This window comes from Myotis yumanensis, unplaced genomic scaffold, assembly GCF_028538775.1.
Source record: "Myotis yumanensis isolate MYYU_CA2020_CCGP unplaced genomic scaffold, mMyoYum1.0.hap1 SCAF_5, whole genome shotgun sequence".
Classification (NCBI taxonomy): Eukaryota; Metazoa; Chordata; class Mammalia; order Chiroptera; family Vespertilionidae; genus Myotis; species Myotis yumanensis.
In genome coordinates this window covers 7,424,464-7,443,448 of record NW_027223756.1, presented here as the reverse complement: position 1 = coordinate 7,443,448, position 18,985 = coordinate 7,424,464, and the positions used below count along the sequence as shown (strand labels likewise).

General features: G+C 42.6%; 1 protein-coding gene across 6 annotated transcripts in view; it reads left to right on the top strand.

Annotated features, from left to right (window-relative positions):
• The window catches only part of LOC139010241 (protein Spindly-like), a 50,969-nt gene that overhangs the window by 21,952 nt on the left and 10,032 nt on the right, over nucleotides 1-18,985 (top strand). Inside the window, exon 12 of one of the 6 annotated variants that reach the window (XM_070414443.1) lies at nucleotides 7,100-7,179. The exons of 4 other annotated variants lie outside the window; for them this stretch is intronic. In XM_070414443.1, the coding sequence (XP_070270544.1) occupies nucleotides 7,100-7,172 (73 nt within the window). In that variant the 3' untranslated portion in view covers nucleotides 7,173-7,179. Of the gene's footprint in view, nucleotides 1-1,013; nucleotides 1,519-7,099; nucleotides 7,180-18,985 lie in introns of those variants that run through there. One more of the 6 variants, XM_070414442.1, reaches the window with a different exon arrangement.

Here is an 18,985-nt window from a genome sequence, read left to right as displayed (position 1 = left end):
GGCCGGCTGGTTTGCCCTGAAGGGTGTCCCGGATCAGGGTGGGGGTCCCGCTTGGGTGCCTGGCCAGCCTGGATGAGGGGATGATGGCTGTTTGCAGCTGGTCACACACCCTTCACGGTGGGGGTCGCCACCGGGGTGCCTGTCCAGTCTGGGTGAGGGGCTGAGGGCCATTTTCAGGCTGGCTGGTGACTGAAGCTCCCAACCTCTCCTTTTTTTCTTTTTTTTTTATTCTGGGATTTATTTACCTTCTATGGCTGTCACTGGAGCTGAGAGCCAGCTTTAGCTCTGAGGCCCGGCTCCAGCTTGAGGCCTCGGCTGCTGAAAGCAGGTATCTGGGTTTGTTTGGCTTCTATAATTGAAACACCGTTGCAACTCCAGCTCTGAGGCCCGGCTGGCTGAAAGCAGGTTTCTGGGGTTTGTTTAGCTTCTATAATTGCAACATTGTATCTTAGAGTGCAGCTCAGAGGCTGGCAGCGGCAGGCGGGGAACCTTGGCTTCCTCCATCACTGGAGCAAGCAAGCCTCCTGTTGGCTTCAGCTGCCTGGCTGCTGGCCGCCATCTTGGTTGGCAGTTAATTTGCATATCGCCCTGATTAGCCAATGGGAAGCGTGTCAGAGGTACAGTTAATTATCATGTTTGTCGATTATTAGATAGGAGGATGTTAGCATTAGACTAGTGCTGCAGCATTTGAAACCTTTTCACTGGGCATGCTTCTTATGATAGGCACCCTCATTATATTTTAGTTTTAATTTAGGCTTTGCCATGACTTTTTATCAACCTTAAAGATATTTCTTTAGACATTTAAAAAAGACAGTCTATTGACATCAAAAGATTCTCTTAGAGACTCAGTGACTTAGTTTTCGTAATGGTATTAGAGTCAACTAAAATGTTTTTCCTTATATAAATAGAAAAATCACCATATCTTATTAGAGGCCCATTATACTAGAGAATTCTCCCTTCTTTCTTTTTCTTAACCACACTTGAATTCAGAGTGGGTGCTTTAATGCCTGTAGGTTACCTGCTGAATCAAAGCTTCAAACAGAAGTTAAAGAAGAAAAAGAACCTGCAAGAAAATTGGAAAAGAAAACTTGTAAGAAATCACACCCTGTTCTATACGTGTCCTCTAAATCAACTCCAGAAACTCAGTGCGCTCAGCAGTAAAGACTAATCTTTAAGAAGAGTAAAGTAAGACTTGCCCAAAAGGTTGCTTTGGAGGTTGTCTTCAAATTAAGATTGTCTTCATCTGAAGTATACCACCTTGTTGGTTATTTCTTTCTACTCACTGTGCCAGGACCTGGCATATTCATAATGTTTTGACCAAATGTTCTAAATTTGGTTGTGATTCTAAGCAGGAGATTTCTTTAAGTGATGGTCCTCCATGGAGCTTCTGTGTGAATAAACTATTAAATGAAGGATGGTGGTGTTATAAATCTATTTGTTGCATTGTATATGGATTTTTAAGTGATATTAACATATACTATCAGAGCCATATATTATATTGTAACTGGATTTTGTCAGTGTTTAAAGTATCTATGTTCATCTTTATATTTTTGACTCTAAACTTTCTAAATAAAAAATTTTTTCCCTTTAAATGATTATAGACTGGTCTATGACTTAATTTCATATATACTGTAGGTGGGTGTATTACTCTGTATCAGTGATTTTCAACCTTTTTCATCTCGTGACACACATAGACTAATTATTAAAATTCTGTGGCACACCAAAAAATATATTTTTTGCTGATCTAACAAAAAGAGGGGAGTATAATTTTGATTCATTCACATCAGATAGCTATTGTTGTGTTGACTGTGGTCATTTTTTTATTTGACAATCTAAGGGAAAAGAGGTCAGTGCCCCTGACTAAGTAGTCAGGTATTGCATGTTTTATAAAGTCTTGCAGCACACCAGAGTATCTGCTATGGCACACCGATTGAAAATTGCTGGTCTATACTATATAGAAAGAGGCAGAGAGATTTATTTTAAGGAATTGGCTTACGTGCATAGGGAGGCTGGCAAGTCTAAAATCAGCAGTTCAAAAATTGTCAGGGTGGAGACACACAGAAGAGCCAATGTCACAGTTTAAGTTTGAAAACTGCTACAGAATTCTACATTGGGGGAGGTCAGTCTTTGTTTTATCTAGGGTTTCAGCTAACCACCTGCATAGGCTCACCCATGTTATGAAGGGAAATCTGCTTTACTCAAAGTCCACAGATTTAAATGTTAATCTCACCTAAAAACATTCTCACAGAAACATCCAGAATAATGCTTAACCACATATAGCCCAACCAAGGTGACATACGATTAACTATCACAGTAGGTTAGTTAGGTAAGTCTATTGAAATGTCTTAGGTAAAAGGAAATTGCCTCTTCTAAATAAATCAAATAAACTTAATTTATTGCAAAAAGCATACTCTCAGGAAATTAGATATTGCACATTAAATAACATCTCTTGCCAAAAGAAGTAGCTGAAGGCACTAGAAAACTATTTTAAACTGAGAAAAATAAATGAATAGCTTATTCATTGCATATTATAGACTGTAGATCAATTTCTTCCAATATTGAGTTTTTACTATGAGCTATGAGTTAGGAGTGCAAAAATAATCCTTCCTAGCTCTCAATGTAGTAGACCCACATAAATGAGTAATGGTAGTAGTGGTATTACTAGTATTAATAGTTATATCTAACATTTGAATCACCTAATGTGCCAAGCACTGTTTTAAGCCCTTTCATGTGCTGCCACATTTAACCTCATCTTTGTGAGGTGGATATTATATTTAACTTATTCTCATTTTACAGATGAGGAAACCAAGGCCTCAAAGTGGTTAAGTTACCTGTCCAAGGGCATAGGTGTTAATGGGTGGTGAAAAAATTAAAAGAGTGGTAGAGGTTGTAATAGAATATCCAAAGTGCTAAAGGGACTGAGAAGGAAACAAAAAACCGCCTGGCGGCTTTTTACTTTTTAAAAAAATCTTTCAGCTTAGATTCCTTCAGAGGTTTCCCAAGGCATGGAGAGAATAGCATGACAGCAACAACTACAATCAGCAACAACAATCTTTGGTGAGGGGAGAAATCTGATTTCTAGAGTTGGCACATGATAATTCTCAAAATGTCCAATTTTCAACAACTATTACAAGGCAAGAAACAAAGTAGGATCCAAAAATAAGAAAAAATAAACTTTGCCAGACATTGGACTTCCTAGACAAAAACTTTAAATCAACAATTTGAAATATGCTTAAAGAGCTAATGACATAAAAACAATGGCAAATAGAGACTACCAATAGAGAAATGGTTAAAGGAACCAGATTGGCACTGTGGAGTTGAAGAGTACAATAACAAATGAGAAGCTCACATTCAACAGCAGATTTGAAAAGCAAGTAGAAAAATAAGTAAAATTAGAAGATTGGGCAGTTGAGATCATTCTGACTGAAGAACAGAAAAGCATGAAGAAAAATGAACAGTGCCTAAGAGATCTATGGGGCACAATCAAGCATGGAAATATATGTAAACGTAAAACTGTTCTAACAAAAAAGGCTCTCTCCGTGATTTGAAAAGTGAGGGGCGGGGGGATGCAAAAGAGAAAATGAGGGGCCTGGTAAGACAAAAGAACCACAATATCAGAGGACTCAGAAATCTACTCTGCCACTGACAACACAGACTATTAAAGACTGTACTTTACTATGATGACAGAAGGGGGCACCCTTTGACTAGGAACCTTGTAAAAACATCCCAAAATTTATATGATAAATAGGCAAAAACACAAACCTTTTATAAGAAGGAAACAACAAAATAAGACCACCTTGTGAACTGATGACCCCACCAAAACCACTCAGCCCTCCCCTCCCTAAAGCCATATGAAGGTGAAGCAAAGTATCTTTCTTCTAGATTCTAGAACACTCAATGCTATTGAATTTTTTAAATAGAGAAAAATCCTCAGAAACTCACCCACACAAAAAAAATCAAGCACTTACAGAGGCAAGAGAATTAATCTGACATCAGACTTGCCCAGAACAGTATTCAGAAGAAGGCATTAATCATACAGACTTAAAAAGAACTTTAAGGAAAGAAATTGTAAATCTTGGATTTTATTTGCATTGAAGTTATTCTTGAGGCATCAAGGCTATAGGAAAACCTTTTAAAAATGACAAGAAGGATTTTTTTTTGTACCCATGAACCTCCTTGAGTACTTTAAGAGTAATCATCCCAGCAAAAGATGACTAGGAAAACTTTTGAAGAACTGAACTAAGAAATAAATATATTGTGGATAATTGGAACCAGATTTTTCGTTGTTGGAGAAGAAAATTCAACTAAATGAAGGGAGCCTTGCCTATGTGGCTCAGTGGTTGAGCATCGACCTATGAACCAGGAGGTCATGGTTCGATTCCTGATCAGGGCATATGCCCAGGTTGCAGGCTTGATCCCCAATCATGAAGGTGGCAGCCAATCAATGGTTCTTTCTCATCACTGATGTTTCTATCTCTCCCTCTCTCTTCTCTGAAATCAATATATATGTATTTAAACCAACTAAATGAGGGGAAAGGCTAAATGAATGAAAAAGGCTAAAAATGACTATGGTGTTGGATTCCATATGAACTCGGTTTTTGAGAGATTTTTAAAAATTATATATATATATAAATATGTGCACAGATATACAGACACATTTACACACACACACACACACACACACACACACACACTTCCTAGCTCTATGCTGATCCTTAGAAAATGGCATCTCGATAGCAATGAGCTCATCCAGCACAGCTAGCACCCAGATCTTGGTTTCATAACGTCATTCTCTACTAAGTGAACTATTTCTTTGAAAGATGGTTACTTTCAGAACTAGGCTGAATTGAATGAGATGACCCTAAACATCTTGTTCCCAAAAGAAAGAAAGTGCTTCAATGATGGGGAAATGTCAAAATGACATGGGCGCCAGCTTGAAGTGGCTTCCACTGTCCAAATCTAGGACAATTTGAGCCTCTAAATAAATGATGGTGATGGATTATATTGAGTAGAATAAGAAACCATGAACCCATAGTTTTGAATAAATACATTAATGAATTAATAAAGAAGGGAAAGCTTTTTCTCACAGTAGACTCTCATTTAATACATGTAGAAAGAATGGTAGAAGTCAAAAATAACTACTTGGTAATTAAGTGATTCAGAAAAGAATTATCAATAGTTGCTAAAACTAGTGGACTGAAAGTATGATGAGCCCATGGGCACTGTAGCTCAGTTTTCTGGAGTGTCATCCCATACACCAAAGGGTTGTACATTTCGGGCATGTACACGAGGCAACAACCAATGTTTCTTTTTATCTCTCTCCCTCTTAGAATGAATAAATATGTCCTCAGGTGAGGATTAAAATAATAATAATAAAATAAAAGTATGATGAGTTACAGGCTATTTACATCATCTCATGGTATCTCTCCACAAATACACATTAATTACAATGTGAAAAATAGTAAACTTCACATGGAGAAACCTAGAAGCCCTCACCCTACTCAATGATCAAAGTTCACAGCACAGTAATAGGATAAATTGATAGTGTGCATGTCCTGCCATAAAATGCATAACTTGCATCTAATCATGACAAAACACCCTGAAACCCTAACTGAGGGGCATTCTATTTAATAACTGGCCTGTAATCTTAAAAATGCCGAGATCATGAGTGACAAGTAAAGGTGGAGGAACAGCCCTAGCTGGTTTTGGGCTCAGTGGTTAGAGCACTAGCCTTCAGACTGAAGGGTCCCAGGTTTGATTCCGGTCAAGGGTACGTACCTTGGTTTCAGGCTTGATCCCCAGTAGGGGACAATTGATGATGTCCCTCTCTCATTGATTTTTCTATCTCTCTATCCCTCTCCTCCTCTCTCTAAAAATTCAATAAAAACGTTTATTTTTTTTCACAAAAAGGTAGAGGAACAGATCCTGTTAAAGAGACCTATAGCAAGTGAATGCAACTTGTGATATGTAATTTTCTTTGGCAACAGAAAACACTAATGAGACAACTGGAGAAGTTTGATTGAGGACTTTGATTAGCTGATAATATGGTGTCAATTATAATTTCCTGAATTTGATCATTGTTTTCAAGAAATACCCTATGAAGTGTTTAGTGGCAAAAGGGCATCATGTCTGCATCTTATTCTCAAATGGTTCAGCAAAAAGCATACACACACTAATTGAAAGGGGCATGATTAAGCAAATGTGGTGAAATGTTAACATTTGGAGAATCTGGGGAAAGAGTTTACAGATATTTTTTAAATGTTAAAACTTCTGTAACTCTGAAATTCTGTTAAAATGAAAAGATTTACAATGGCATTATTTCAGATGATGACAGTATATGTAGAAAATCTAAAACACTTTATAGATAAACTATTAAAATTAAGAATTGAATTTATTAAGGGTACCTATTAAATACAGGGTATTTAAAAATTAAAATCATGCCATGTAAAAACAAATATGAATCTTAAAAATTACACAGGTTACAATAGCATAAGTTATATAATATGCCTAGGGATAAAGTCAACAGAAAGATGTACAAAACCTATATACTGAAAGCTACAGAAACATTGTAGGGATAAATTAAAGATCCAAATAAGTGATGAAGCTAAAAAAAAAAAAAAAAAAAAAGAGGGATCTTTTACCCTTTGGGACAGCATGAATGGACCTGGATATGAAATAAGCCAATCTGAGAAAGACAGATGTCACATGATCTCACTTATTTGTGGAACCTAATGAATTGACCAACAAAATAAAACCCAAAGCATGGAGGCATGGAACAGACTGGCATACCTCGATGTGGGGTTGGGGAGATGAGAAGAGATAAAGCAAAAAACTAATATACTTATATGCATAGCCCTTGGACATGGGCAATAGAGTGGTGAAGACCTGGGAGCTGGGCAGGGGCTGGGAGGAGGGGGGCAAAGGAGGGGGAAAATTGGAGATGTCTGTAATACTATCAACAATAAAAATATATTAAAAATTAAAATAAATGGTGGAATGTACCATCACTTCTTTCCAAATTGACCTAAGATTCAACACAATTCCAATATAATTCCTTGCAAGTGTGTTTTTTGTTTTGTTTTTGTTTTTTTTGAAACAGGAAACATCCTAAAATTTATATGCAAAGGCCAAGGAAATCTTGCAGAAGAAAAAAAATGGAGGACTTATACTAAGAGGTACAGAGGCTTGTTATAAGATGATAATTAATTCAGTGTAATATAAATGCAAACATTGAGAAATATATCAAAGGAAGAGAATAGAGAATCTATAAACAGAGCCAAACACATATGCTCATCTGACTTGTGACCAAAAAAATGGCTACAAATGCAGGACTGGAATGGGTGGTCTTTTTGAAAAATAATGCTGGGTCAATTTGTATAAAATATGAGGATGGGGAAAAGATCTTCCCTGTCTCCACCTGGCACAATATCAATTCTAAACGTATTGCAGATGTAAATGTAAGGTATGAGAATTTTCTGTTAGAACCCAGCCTTTTTTCCCTAATATACTTTATTTATTTATTAATGAATTAAATGTTTGGGGTGACATGAGTTAATATGATTATATAGCTTCCAGGGTTTCTATGTTGCACGATCTGTATACTGCACTGTGTGCCCCCCACCCAAAGTCAGATCTTCTCCCCTTACCACAGATTAGGCCCCCTTCACTCCCCACCCCATTCCCACTGTTGTTTGTGTCCATGAGTTTCAGTTTTATATCCCACATATGAGTGAAATCATATGAAAACCTAGCCTTAAATCCAGAAAATGTTATCCCCAAACTAGTGTTCTTTTTAATAATGGTACATCCTGTTAGCCTTGGGAGATACCTTATATCAGTGGTTCTCAACCTGTGGGTCGAGACCCCTTTGGGGGCCGAATGACCCTTTCACAGGGGTCGCCTAAGACTATCGGAAAACACATATATAATTACATATTGTTTTTGTGATTAATGACTATGCTTTAATTATGTTCAATTTGTAACAATGAAATTGGGTGTCACCACAACATGAGGAACTGTATTAAAGGGTCGCGGCATTAGGAAGGTTGAGAACCACTGCCTTATATAGACAAAGAAGTTAAGAAAAGTATGCATAGAAACTATAAAAGAAGCACAGGCAAAGAATATGTCAAAAAAGAATGAGAATAGTGAAATTTAAAACCTAAAATAGCCCTAACCGGTTTGGCTCAGTGGATAGAGCGTTGGTCTGCGGACTGAAAGGTCCCAGGTTCGATTCCGGTCAAGGGCATGTACCTTGGCTGTGGGCACATCTTCAGTAGGGGGTGTGCAGGAGGCAGCTGGTCGATGTTTCTCTCTCATCGGTGTTTCTAACTCTCTATTCCTCTCCCTTCCTCTCTGTAAAAAATCAATAAAATATATTTTAAAAAAAAAAAAAAAAAAAAAAAAAAAAAAAAAAAAAACCTAAAATAGCCGAAACCGGTTTGGCTCAGTGGATAGAGCGTCGGCCTGCGGACTGAAAGGTCCCAGGTTCGATTCCGGTCAAGGGCATGTACCTGGGTTGCGAGCACATCCCTTGTGGGGGATGTGCAGGAGGCGGCTGATCGATGTTTCTCTCTCATCGATGTTTCTGACTCTCTATCTCTCTCCCTTCCTCTCTGTAAAAAATCAATAAAATATATTTAAAAAAAAAAAAAAAAAAAAAAAAAAAAAAAAACCTAAAATAAGTGATTTCTTCCAACTGAACATATGGCCCTTTGAAGCAATGTTTTTCCTATCTGGTTACAATGAATTTCTTACCATGAATAATCTGTTATTCACATTTCCTCTAAATTCGGGTTGTGAAACCCTCTCTCATTTTTTTTTAATAACTTCATTTTGCTGCTGAACATTAGAAAGTAAAATGAAGAGAGTCTTTACTATGCAAATTGTCCACAAAGTTGGAAAACATAGGATACACGTATGTTTGAACAGAATATTATATGTCTACCTTGGTCACCCTATCCACCCCTAGTCACTGGCTATAAACAACCCATGAGAAATGTAGTCTCGGTGTGAGTGAGGAGGAAAGATTTTCAGAACACATCACTTGGGACCATAGACAATTATGTTCTTTGCAGTAGATTTAAAAGGCACATTTTTATGGTCACCACATCTCTTGTAATTTCTTTTTAATTCTATGGTCTCCTCCAGGTACCACCCATTTATCTGCTCTCCTTTCCAATAAAACTCTTTCAAAGAGTTGCTTTATGCTCACTGCTTCTATTTTCTTATCTTATACTAGAGGCCCAGTGCACAAAATTCATGCACAGATAGGGTCCCTAGGCCTGGCTGTCGATCAGGGCCAATCTGTGGGTGACCAGCAGGGCGTTTGGGGGGCCCGTGCTGGCACCTGCCTCGGCTGACCTGGCGCCGCGTGCTCACCAGCCCCACCCCACCCCCACCACCACCGGTCACCTCCCTCTGTGGGAGGCAACTGGTGGGGCTACTGGGGGGCAGTGCCGGCCCACTAACCAGCCAGCCCCACTCCTTGCCACTGCCACTGGTCACCTCCCTCTGCGGGGCGACCGGCAGGGCAATCGGGGCCCCCACTGGCACCTGCCTTGGCTGGCCTGGGGCCTGCGGGCTGGGGCAGCTCCTGCATTGAGCATCTGTCCCCTGGTGGTCAGTGTGCATCATAGCAACTGGTCGTTCCACCGTTTGGTTGATTTGCATATTAGGTTTTTATTATATAGGACTAGAGGCCCGATGAATGAAAATTTGTGCAAGAGTAGGCCTTCCTTCCCTCGGCTGCTGGCACCGGCTTCCCCCCTGCACCCTCGACCCGGGCTTCCCTCCTCCTACCGCTGCAGGCACCCAGGACCCGGGCTGGCTTTCCCCTGGCCCCAGCTTTGTCAGGAAGGACGTCTGGAATGACGTCCAGTCTAATTAGCGTATTTCCCTTTTATTATTATAGATTCTCTCCTTAACTAACTCCAGCCAGCCTTTGTCTTGCCCCTTCACTGTCTGTTTTCCTGTTCCTCAGTACTAGGCCATTTAGTTAGACATATGGCTACTGAGAATAAAGACTCTATTCCCCAAATTTCTTTCCAGTAAGGTGTAGCCATAGGGCCAGGTCCTGGACAAAGAAATACAAGCAGAAGTGATGTGTGCTGCCCCTCAGCCATTCTTCCTCTGTCATACCTCCTGCTCGCTGAAATGGGGATGTGGTAGTAGATCATGTATTTGTACTTCATTTTGTAAACCCGAGGGATGGATGGTGGAGTAGAAAAAAAGGAGCCTGCATTTCTGATAATTCCATCGACCTGCAATGCCATTTAGGATTTTATGGGAAAAAGAAAATAGGCTTTTATCTTGTATAGGCTGATTTAATTTTGGGTCTCTGGCTTTGGCTGTACTTATCTCTATCTTTGTATCCATACACTTTACAGGCAAGTCCTGCTGATACCTGAATCTGAAATATTTATTGAATTTAACTGCTTTGCCCCCACCACTTTGATCCAGTCATCATCTTTCCCTGCATACTAAAGCAGCCTCAAACTGGTCTTATTGCTTTTATTCTTAACCTATAGAGTTTGTTTTCCAATGAGAATAATTTTTGAAAAAGATTCTATCACCTCCTACTTAAAATCCTCTAGTGACATTTGTTTATGCCCCCTCCCCCATCAATAGACCACCAACAACACCCTGGCAGGTGTGGCTCGGTTGGTTGGAGCATCATTGTCTCATGCACTGAGAGGTCGCTGGTTCTATTCCCAGTCAGGACACATGCCCAGGTTGCAGCCTCCACCCCCAGTAGGTAGTGTGCAGGAGGCAGCTGATTGATGTTTCTATCTCCCTCTCCCTTTCTCTCTTTCTCTAAAATCAACACACACACACACACACACACACACACACACACACACACACCGCCATCAAACCTAAAGTTGAACATGTTTAGTTTACTGCCTATGACTATACAACCATGGAGAGTCCTATGGTGTCTCAGTAAGAGGGTATTAGAAAGGATTTTGTTACAGGATTTGGGCTTGTGTTGGTGATTTTGGGTAATGTTTAAGGAAGCAAAGTTAATTCTATAATTAGATATATTAATAAATCTCATGTAGAAAAAAGGACTTTAGATTCTAATGAGGTTTAAGCTGAAATTGATGAAAAGAACAAAGCACCAGTCACTGGTATGAGCCATGATAGGAAGATGTTTTGGTTATTTTTATAGTTTATACAATGTTCTTTTTTTTCTTCTTCTTCTGTTTCTTCATGATTGCAGAGCGGTCTAGTTTTTACCTTTATCCATCATGGCCACGAGTTAGCCTTGTCTGAAGTTAATGTTCTGAGAAATTGTTGATGTTCAGCAGGACAACACCACAGCCGAGCTCTAAGTGTGAGGCTAGCACCTGGCTGTCCAGGGGGCTGCTTGTCTCTGTATCACTTCCCAGTGCACTTAGTGGACAATTCAAACTCCTTACCATCGCCTTCAAGGTTCTACATGACCTAGTTCCTACCTAACTTCCAAACTCATCTCCTACCACACCAGCAGTGCATCCCCGTAACAATGGTCCTTTTTTGGTTTCTTGAATGCTTCAAGCTTGTTCTTACATCTGTGGTTAGTTCACCCTGGAATCTTCTTTTTGTAGATGTCACTTCTTAAATATTACTTCCCGGTGGAGTCTTCTCTGACTCTCTCCTTCTCTACTCCCCCAAGATACCGTTTACATCACTTTGCCGGTTTATTTTCTTTATTAAACCTTATTCTGTACTTGATTTTCTGTCTTTCCTGCTAGGGTACAAGATCCACGAGAGAAGGAATCTTGTCTGTGTTGTTTGCCAAGATATATCCTCAGTGCCTATCACTCTGCTGTTCACATGATGGGCTCTTAGTGGAGTAAAGAAACAATTAGAGTGTGCTGTGCAGATGTGCTTCTTAGGGAAGAGACACACCCAGATTGTTGGAGGCTTATTGTCAGAATGCAAATGCCTATGAGAAATCTATTGTCTCCTGTTAGCAATATACTTGCTCTGATCTTGATTCCTGAGATTGTTCCAGAGGTCTCCTCGGCTCTAGCAATTTTCTGCCTCCAGGAACACCTACTATTTGTATTCCTGACTGGTTTGGTTCCCTGTCACCCAGAGTAAAGACCAAAAAGTGTTGGCCTACCTAATTTCCAATAAACCCACGGAGGGGGTCACATCTCAAATGTCTACAAGGACTCAGCAGGCATGAAGCAGTGGGTTTCCTTTATTATGGCAGCTGACAAATTCTTTTGACACATGCTGGGGGCTAGCCCCAGCGGTCCAGGGGTTCTCAAAGGTATGGACGGAGTCGGCGAAGGATGTTTTACACAGAGACAGCATTCAGAACTCTCTAGCTTTCCTTAGTCTCCGTGGATCTTCCCGGTGCCTGGCTGAGGCCACAGAGAAAGATCCCAAGGCAAGCTGAGCCTTTATTTTATAGTGAGAGGTAAACAAGGTAGTGGTTTCCATAGTTACACAGTTCTTGTGAGTTTCACTTGTTTTGGCCACTTCCTGCACCTCCCTCAGCCCATTAGCTTCCCAGATAAGATCTAGAGAGCCTCATAAGGTCAAGCCTAATTATGCTAAGAGGACTGTGCCCTCTAAGCTGGGAATTGTTTGTGACTTTGCCCACAGGTCAGTCCGAGGCTTAACCCTATATCAGCTCCCCACACATTGCATTTTGAAGTTATTTATTACATGTTCTTACAAGCTAATATCTTTTTAAAGTATGACACTTTGTAAAACACTGTGTAATATGAAGTGAGAATTCTTGTGATCCTTCCGCAATGTCTTTTAACTACTGATAGGTACTAGTGTAAAATCCGGGGTGCAAGCCGCTGTCACAAAGAACCAAGAGACGCTTTCTATGCAAACGCAAGGGGTTTATTTAGCTTCCAACATATGTCGGGGCCCACAACTTACTCTGAGCGCAGCAGAGCAGTGGCCGTGAGCCCCGACTAAGGGTTCAGGCATAGGTTATATACTTTTTCTAGCTAACGGGGGGAGCAAACGGGGGAAGCAAAGGGGTCACTCTTCTGGGAATCTTGGCGCCGTTGTGAATTAATGCCTGTCCACTTTCTTATCAGGTTGCTTGCTTTTCAGTTTACTCCCGGGCTGCAGCCATCTCCGTAACCTCCCTGGCTGCAGCTGTGTCCCATAAAAGTTGATTGTTCCATCTCCCCCTCCTAACCTTCCTGATTGCTCTGGTGCTTGTTAAATGTAACACTCTGGTAACGCTTTGATGCCGTTTGTTCCTTGACCTCTCTGACCTGATTATATTGGCGCCTCTCATTCCCCCCTTTTTCTGTGGACGGTTTCTAATCTTAGAGACCCTCAGGCTCAGCTAAGGCTGAGTACTGTTGCCTGATGATAAGGAAAGAAACTATTTTAGCTTTAGCAACTTCTATTGAAATAGGATTTTTCTTCTTAAAATTTCTCCATGGCTATTAAAAAGCCAAATTAAGATTAATTTATCTACTGTCCTGATGTTTGTATAAACACAACAAGAATGGTAACTGACTACCTTTGCTGGAATTTCATGGTTGAATTTTAATGTGCCCCGTAGGGCTAGGAAGCCATGCCACCCAGCTGCCATCAGGCCCGCCTGCAGTATCTGCTGAGTTAGGTGAATTCTTCACCTGTAGCAATTCCACCTGAGCCCACACTCCAGGCTTTAAGCCCATCTCAGTAGCCCTCCTACTTGTTGCGGCCCAGAGCGTGTGGGGGCTCCGCAGGAACGTAGAGGCATCCCTACTGCTCCCCTTTTACTCTTACCAACCGCCAGTGATGGTAGGGCATCGGCCTGACACTCCAGCGCCAGCCATCTTCAGGGCTTCCAAGCAGAATACCAGGCTTCCTTCGTGGCATTTTTACTGGCTTCAAGTCTTTAGAGCTTAGACAGGGCTCTTTAAAACATGATACTCCAGTCAAAGTTTTTCGTTAATAAAACCACTATTAGGAACCGGTCTTATTGAATCTATGCAAAGAAATGTATTGCCATGTTAGCATCGCCAAATTTCGGAGGAATTACATAAGAAGAAAGACATACTGATCTACTCTAAGATTTTCTGACTTTCCTTGCCAATTCCTTTTAGTTGTTGGCATTAAACTTTCTTTTTATGTATAACTATGCTTCAGACTTTTTACTCTAAACAGGCTTTTTTTTTTTTTTTTTTTCTCTTTTCAGACTACCCCTGACATGGGCATGGTCATAAAGGCCTGCAAGCAGTACACAGGCTGCCAACTATTAGCTGTCTCTCAACAGAGACCAAAACCTGATGGGCACTGTTCCCTGCCCAGGTGGGCACCTGCCCTCTTGGCAGCTAGGCACCCTTTACTTTTTGGGGCTCACCCCACATAGTACCCTTCCAGGATAGTCAACATACATTTAAACCTGCAAGAGAATTAAAGGTTAATGTGACAATGAAACATAATATAGGCATCATGGCCGCTTTAGGCAGCCACATCTTCTGCTACTAAACATGTGATTCTATAAATTGTCCTTGTCTCTTTGGAGCCATGTCCATGAAGATGCAGGCATTATCTAAGTCTATTCAATGTTACCAGCATCAGGCAGGTCGAGCACGCTGTAGCTTGACGAAGTCTTTCCGGATCATGGATGGGTCCGCTGACCGGACGTGGGTGTGATGGACTCAGGTCACGACGCCGTCTATCTTGAGAGCGGTGGGGGTCGTCAGCACCACGGAGTTGGGTGTAGGGACCTTTCCATTGAGGCTCCAGGAGGTGCCTTTTGCCTGGGTGGCGCCAAGGCGCAGCCAAATGTCCTCGTGCGCCCTCTGGAGCCCTCTCAAGAAAAGAGACAATTATCTTTTTAGTGAACAAGTATCTTTACAGTCTTGGGCTCTTGAGCAGATAACAGGAACATCATCCAAGTCCCCTGATGGGGGCCTGACAGGAACAGATGTGGGGGCCTTTGGCTGGGGGGGTATAAAGTCTCCATTCTTCCTCCCTCGGCACTGCTAAGGGCAGGATCATTGAAGAGGTCTCTTCACCTAGGCAGGGCTGTGCTGAACCATCTGGGGCAAAAGTGGTTTCTGCTTTCATTTTGGCTAAAAGGTCTCTGCCCATTAGAGGGACCAGGCAATTTGGCAAATACAGGAATTCATGAACCACCTGATGGCCGCCTAACTGACATCGGCGGGGGCGGCAGAACAGTCTGCAGCCGTGGTCCCGGTAGCTCCAATAATGGTGACTTCCTGTCCTGAGAGGGGAGCTACCTTCTGAGTAGCTACCGAGTGCTCTGCCGCTGTACCAACCATAAAGTTCACAGTCTGGCCCCCGATTTTCATTTCGACCATCGGTTCATGGGGGCCCAGTTGGAAAGAGCCCAGCCTGTCCTAGTCAGAGTCAGCTGTTGCCAGTCCGAGGAGGTCTGCCTCAGGCGGCTCTGGCCAATAGCGGCTGGGTGGTTTGGATGGCCTCGCCAGCTTCTTTTGGCCTGCTCCTGCCCTGCCTGCCTCTCCACTCCTGCTACTAAACCTTACTCTGTCCCTTCTTATACATGCAGAACTGGACCCAAGGCAGCGAGTTTTGAGCAATTTTAAAATTTCTTAACATACATTTTATCATTCATGTTGCAGGGAGGGACCGGGTTAGCTACTCCTGAATGAAAGAACTAATCAAAATAAGGCTTATTTTCTAACTTCATTTGTCCCTGGGCATGGACAACAAATGACACTAATCAGATTGACATAAACGATTTAACCTTTGTTTAGGGAGGCAAATGCAAAGCATTTACTCCAAATGTCTTTGGTTTAGGGAAAACAGGATTTTTGTTTAGTTTCCCTATTCTACTTGTCCCAGCTTACTGGTCTATCATGCATTCATCTTTCTTTTAACATTTATCTTTTTCTTTTTATTACATACACAATCTTTACAAATTTCATTCTTTTAGGTTAGCCTTCAAACCTTCTTTCTATGTCCTTCAAAAATGCATAACCATGCCTCAGACCTTCCATTAAGTATTTCTTTACCTTCCTCCATCACATCAAAGCTGTACATTCCAGTTAGTTAGAACTCTGAGCCTTAATTAATTTTTAAGGTGACATGTAAGTAATTAACATTCCTCAGATTAGCAATACATTCATCATTTTTTTTTCTTGGAGATACAAACAAAAATTTCACTAGCTAAACAATTTTAAACAACAAAGACATATACTTAAACAATAAAGACAGATAACATTCCCCATTAAAACTTTGAATCACCACAGCTAGCAATTATCAGTTTGTGAGTATACAGGCCTTGTTGACGTCATCTTGGGATAGCTGTCTGTCTCTCTGTGGTCAGCGACTTCTCGTAAACTTCAAAAATATAAGGCACAATTAACCAATAGATTCAATTCTACCCTCTAGATTTCGTATGAGGCACATTCAGATTAATAATACCTAGATGAACATTTTTTTTTTTTTTTTTTTTTATTGTTTGACTCAGTAAATTTTAAGGTCTCAAGTTTCCAGCAGCTATGGAAAACCACACCTGAGGCTGGCAAACAGGCCTGGCCCAGCCCTTGACTTTAAAACCACCATTTTTCTCTCGGGAAAGTCAAGAGGCAAATTTGTAGCTACATAATTTCTTGAGATTCAAATCCAATTATTATTATTAAGGCATGTACTTTGGCAAATTTTGTAACAGAGGCAATCTTACTGAATTTTCTTTTGGAGGCTTGTTGCTAGAACAAGCCTGCATTGCTTCCCTGGGTAAAATTAGCTACTTTCCTTAGGAAATAATCAGTCTTGGGTTTTATTCTGTACATGTGTGAAGAGACTCTAGTTCAAAACTCTATCTAAATGTCCAAAAACAGGACAATTGCGCGCATTAGTTTTAAACCAGCTTTTCTCTTTACATGTGAACAGAAATACCAGACACATTTTAAAACTTTTCAATTACAAGAAGGACTTTTTGTCATCTAGCTGGCGCGATCTCCATGGGAAGAGCCCTGCTCCCGTCCAGAGTAGCCGCGCCGCCCCCAGCTGTCCGGCCCGTGGGCTCCGCGCGGGACCTTTCCCAGACCTTCCCCCGGACCCGACGCCGCCGGGGGCCTCGCTGCTCCGGCCTCTTGCAAGCGACTCGCCGGCCCCGCCCCCCCGCGCTCCACACAAGCCCGGGGCCAACTCCGGCCACCGCCGGCCGCAGCCGCCGCCGCCAGGCTCCGCGAACGAGTCCGCGCCCGGCCCGAGCCCCCCAGCGCCGCCCCCCGAAGGCGCGCCGCCGCCTATGGCGCTGAGCGAGCGCAGGCCCAAGCTGCGGGGCTCGGGCTGCCTGGGCTGCCGCCGCCTCTCCCGGCCTCCGGCCTCTTCCAGGCTGCGCAGCTCGGGCTCCAGCTCCGGCCCAGCACCCGCCGCCGACCGGGCCTCAGCCGCTGCAGCCCAGCTGCCTGGGCCCGTGGCGCGGCCAGGCTCCGGGGCGAGGGCTGCGGTCACCGCGCACCGCGCTCCTGCACACTTGCCCCCTCCCCCCTCCCTCCCCATCTTTACACTCACATACTTTCACCCGACATTCATTCAGAGTTTAAACAATCCATTCAATTCTTAACAACTTCCCAATTTCTGAGGGAGCTCTAAAGCCTCCGCAATCTCCTTGAACTGATCAATCACAATACCCAAAGGAGCAGTCTGAGTCCATTCCACAGCGTCCATCCAGGAGGAGCAGAGGGTAGAGGGAGGGAGCAGAGGGTGGAGGAGAGAACACACACACACCAACACACCAACACACCAACGACAAGAAACAAAGAACAAAAGACAAAGACAGACACAACGCGTTGAGACAAAAATCGAAGGATCCAAAAAGAAGGTTTTACAGAACCAATTGACCTAGCTGGCAACAGAACTACAGAACCAGAATCAGAATCCGTACCTAACTGACGGAACAGACAGGAGTCCACCAGGCGTCCCTGGTCCTCTCCAGACTCCACCAGGGCGTCCCCTGGGGTTGTGGCCTGCGACCTCCCGACACGTCTGTCTGTCGCAGTCGGGGGAGGCTCACGCCCCTCCCCGACAGCCACCCGACCAAACAGATTTGCCAGCTCTAACTAAATTTGTGTTTCCAATATCTAAGCGATCGCTATTCAGAAAGGCGCCGTCACTTACCCCAAGAAGCGTCTGTTGGAACCCAGAGGCGGCTGCAACAAATACCTCGCTGCGTGCCCGGCGACAAGTGGGGGAGAGCCTCCTGCCTTAAATAGGGGGTCCCTCTCCTCCCCGCTGGGGGAGAGCCTCCAGCCCTAAATAAGGGGTCCCTCTCACCCCCGCCGGTATCTCGGGGGGACCTCCAAATGTAAAATCCGGGGTGCAAGCCGCTGTCACAAAGAACCAAGAGACGCTTTCTATGCAAACGCAAGGGGTTTATTTAGCTTCCAACATATGTCGGGGCCCACAACTTACTCTGAGCGCAGCAGAGCAGTGGCCGTGAGCCCCGACTAAGGGTTCAGGCATAGGTTATATACTTTTTCTAGCTAACGGGGGGAGCAAACGGGGGAAGCAAAGGGGTCACTCTTCTGGGAATCTTGGCGCCGTTGTGAATTAATGCCTGTCCACTTTCTTATCAGGTTGCTTGCTTTTCAGTTTACTCCCGGGCTGCAGCCATCTCCGTAACCTCCCTGGCTGCAGCTGTGTCCCATAAAAGTTGATTGTTCCATCTCCCCCTCCTAACCTTCCTGATTGCTCTGGTGCTTGTTAAATGTAACACTCTGGTAACGCTTTGATGCCGTTTGTTCCTTGACCTCTCTGACCTGATTATATTGGCGCCTCTCACTAGCTTCTGTTTGATCTTAGTATTATCAGATACGTCAATCATACAGGAAAGTCAAATACACCCAGGCACTCACCACTCAGGGAAACAAATATTAACATTTCCCACATTTACTTCAGACATTTTTTTTCAGAAACAAAAATTTTAGAGGCAGTTGAAACTCCCTCTTTACTCCTCCCTTATTCCATCATTGTATTTTTGTCCACACTATAGGTAACACATCCTGAAATTGAGATGTTTTCTTCCTCT